The sequence below is a fragment of the Chaetura pelagica genome, unplaced genomic scaffold (assembly GCF_000747805.2).
Source record: "Chaetura pelagica isolate M959 unplaced genomic scaffold, ChaPel_1.0 scaffold45, whole genome shotgun sequence".
Taxonomy (NCBI): Eukaryota; Metazoa; Chordata; class Aves; order Apodiformes; family Apodidae; genus Chaetura; species Chaetura pelagica.
Window position 1 is genome coordinate 1 of NW_009953217.1, and position 3315 is coordinate 3315.

General features: G+C 47.7%; 1 protein-coding gene across 1 annotated transcript in view; it reads left to right on the forward strand.

The window, feature by feature from the left end:
* Positions 1–495: 495 nt before the first annotated feature.
* Positions 496–3315, forward strand: part of SETD8 (SET domain containing (lysine methyltransferase) 8) — an 11063-nt gene continuing 8243 nt past the window's right edge. The window contains exons 1-3 of the mRNA XM_009997672.1: positions 496–568; positions 605–636; positions 713–763. Of these exons, the coding sequence (XP_009995974.1) occupies positions 496–568; positions 605–636; positions 713–763 (156 nt within the window). The remainder of the gene's footprint in view (positions 569–604; positions 637–712; positions 764–3315) is intronic.

A 3315-nucleotide genomic window follows, 5' to 3' on the forward strand; every position in this document is an offset into this window, starting at 1 on the left:
CCCCGGGGAGGGAGGGAGGCAGAGCGATGCGGGGCACGGGCCTGTCCCTGCCCACCGGCCTGGGAATGACACACCTGTGGGGATGCGCTGGCACATGAGTTTTCCCTTGTAAAGATTTGACAAGCTGCTGATGTGAAAGTTTCTGCTGCGAAGAGCTAATAACAGTTGCAAACCAGTTGGCTGCTTAATGCCAGGGAGATATTTTTAGCTCTTCAGGCTCTCGGACTCTCGGGTTTTTGCAAAAAAGAGACAATCTCTCTTGAAATATTTTCCCAGTTGTGTAAGAACACTCTGTTTTAAGACTTTAACATAAAATTGAAGCAGGCATAAATGAACTGTGGAAAGTCATGAAATCAGCTCGAAGTTACATAAATTTACTGTTAGACAAACTTCACAAGGATTAAAATAACGAAGGATTAGAGAGATTTGGGCTAAGCTATTTAAAGACAAAGCAATGTTAATTAAACTGACTTAAGTAATTCAGATTAATCAGTGATGTTTCAGACACTGCATGGAGAAAAAGATGACGGAAGCCTGGCCAGAGATGAGAAGAACAGTTTAAACAGCAGCTAGAGCCTTGATTATGGCCCTCTACCTGCTTCAGATAAAGGCACGATGAAGTACACTTCATGGGTCGTGTGTCTAGTCTAAGCAGCTCCCTACAATCATGGCAAGAAAGTGACATATTTGATGTCTTGACTTGAAAAGATAGTTACCCAGCAGGCCTGCGAGTAGCATTTATGATCATCCTCGACTGGGAGAGGTGAGTAATGGTGGCAAAGATACTTCCTGAAATTAGCACGTGCAGAATTATCTGCAGAATGCCATTTCCTGGGGATTTTTGCATGTATCTTAAGGATCTCATTGTGGTTTTTGTCAGGGATGCTCTTTTTTATCACTGGTAGATACTATTCTGAGTGTAATTGTATTTTATAATCTATGAAGTGCAGTCAGCACCTAGTGGCATCTTATTGTATGCCTTTATAAAATAATATTTCTTAATATAATGCTCAACATTATCCTTAGGGCATCATTTTTCCTTGCTTTCTAGTGGAGAGGTGAAGTAGCTGAAACTCAAATTATCAGGATTTAATCTTCTGAATAATTTGTGTTAACATTGTGATATTTATTTCATTGCAAATATGACAGAACTACAGCAAGAACTTGTGCTTGCAGTTAAAAATAACAAGTGTGTCTTGTTGATGTATTTTAAAGAAACTGATTTTTGGAATTCAAAAGTCCTAAAAAATAACTTTAAAAAACCCCAACCTAACCAAAACCAAACAACGAGGTGAAGTTAGTTTAGACTGAAGGTTTTACTCTGAAGATTTCCTCTCCTTTCTGCGCATACCCAGCGCCTTGCTCATCAGTCGTTCTTCCTTTTCCCCCACCAAACAATGTCACATTTCCGTGTTAGAGCAGCGCCCTCGGGAGCTGCCCTGGCCGTGCTACGGGAGAGAATATTTAGGTCACTGGGTTTTGCAGCTGGGGCCGGGGGCAGCCGTGCTGCTCCCTCTGGAGCAGGGCAGCCCGCCAGCACTTCCCGGTGTGCCCTGTGAGCCGAGTCACCGTGACGAGCGGTTTCAGACGGAGGCGTCTTGTTTTGGTCTATAGTCATATGCGTGACAGCATTTTCAGTTCCCTTCGATACCGGCTTTTTGGTCATAACTCTCTGAGTAAAACTTAGAGGGTAAATCCAGCGTGTTTTGTGAATTCATAGCGTGATCCCACCGTGCTTGCTTGCAGGGGAGACCGGTTGGAGATGACGTTGTTTTCTTTGTTGCTTGGGAAGGTCATTACTGAGCTTTCTTTGCCCTCTTGTGGCTGCCCGCACAGCTGCAATGCAAACTCGGTTGCTTTGTTTAATATACATATATAAAATGAATATTAAACATATCCAACCCCCACCAGCTGAGGAAAACCACAGTAAACACGTTTCCAGAGCTTTCCTATTTGGAGCAGCGTTCCTCAAGTACTGCAAGAAGGACATAATTGTTAGCAATGCATGAAGCATTTTTTCCAGTCACATCCTAGTTGTGTGAAAAGAACAGTGTGAATTGGGGTGGAAAATTCAAACTCGTGTGTGCCAAGGGCTGCGGTGCACTTGTGGAGAGCTCGGTGTGCCTGCTGGGATTGAGGAGTTCCCCCACACAGTGCCTCCTGATGGCAGCTGGCTGCAGCCTGGGATCCGATGGAGTTTACAGGAAGAACCCCTGGTGTGTTTTGGTTGCCCTTCTGTGGAATATGTGTGCCTTGTGAAGACATGGACGTGGGAACCGATGGTGATGATGCAGAGCTGGGTTTCTTTGGCCTGTTCTCAAAGTGCCTCTTATATTCCCAGAGCTCTATGGCAAAGTGAGGGAAGGGTGGCCTGGAATGCTGTGCTGCCTTCTGCAGTCGTGCTGCATTTTTGTCTTGTTTGGTCCCCAGGTGCTGAGAGACAGCCCAGGAAGAACAAGGCTATCCCTTCTCAGCCCTTCTTGCTGTAGTTGACTGGTCTTTTGGTGTGTTTTTTTTCTGCTGTTCTTAAGGAAAAAGGTTGTTCCCAGATGCAGGGCCTTCCTGAATGGGCTGGTCACATCACTGTCAGGCTGCCCCTGGAGTTCAGCCCAGCTGGGAAGCTGTTGGCAGTAGTGCTGTGGGAGCTGCTCACCACAGACCTGTATCCCCAGCACACGTGGGTGGTGGCTGTTAGGTCTGAAAAGGGCCAGCACAGATAAGAAGCCAGACTAGTCATGCATTGTTGGTCAATAGAATTGTCTTTCTCAGGGGGGAGCACCAAAGTGTGGCAATTCCCCAACTCCCATTATGACATCCACTGGCCAAGGAGTCCCCTGATCTCTGTGCTCTCTGCCCCCTTGCCGCCCTGCTCTTTGCAGTGTCCTTTCCTGGTTGAGAAGCCCAGGTACCAGGCCTGTCCTTGCCCCAGGTCGTGGGTGCTGAAGGCTGCTCCAGCTCTCCTGGGGCCAGCTCCGTGGTGGTGCCGTTTTCTCTGCTGATGTTACTGAACAGGGGGTTACACAAGGAGCCCTTTGGTGCTCTGGTGCAACAGTTGAGTGTTACTGTTTTCCGGACAGGCTTTGAGGATGGAATAAACTTCAACCAGGGTGATTTAAGCTAGATATTGCATAAAACTCTCTGATAACATTGCAAAGCAGAGAAGTAGGGGTTCCCAGGCTCCCCACCGCGAGCTGGTGGGGGAAGCGGGAGCACAGGTGCGTGTGCTCAGCGGAGAGGTGCGGAAGGGAGGCGGGATCGGTGCCGGTGCGGGGCACGGACGGGCCTGCGGGGCCAGGAGGGCATCCTACCCACGTG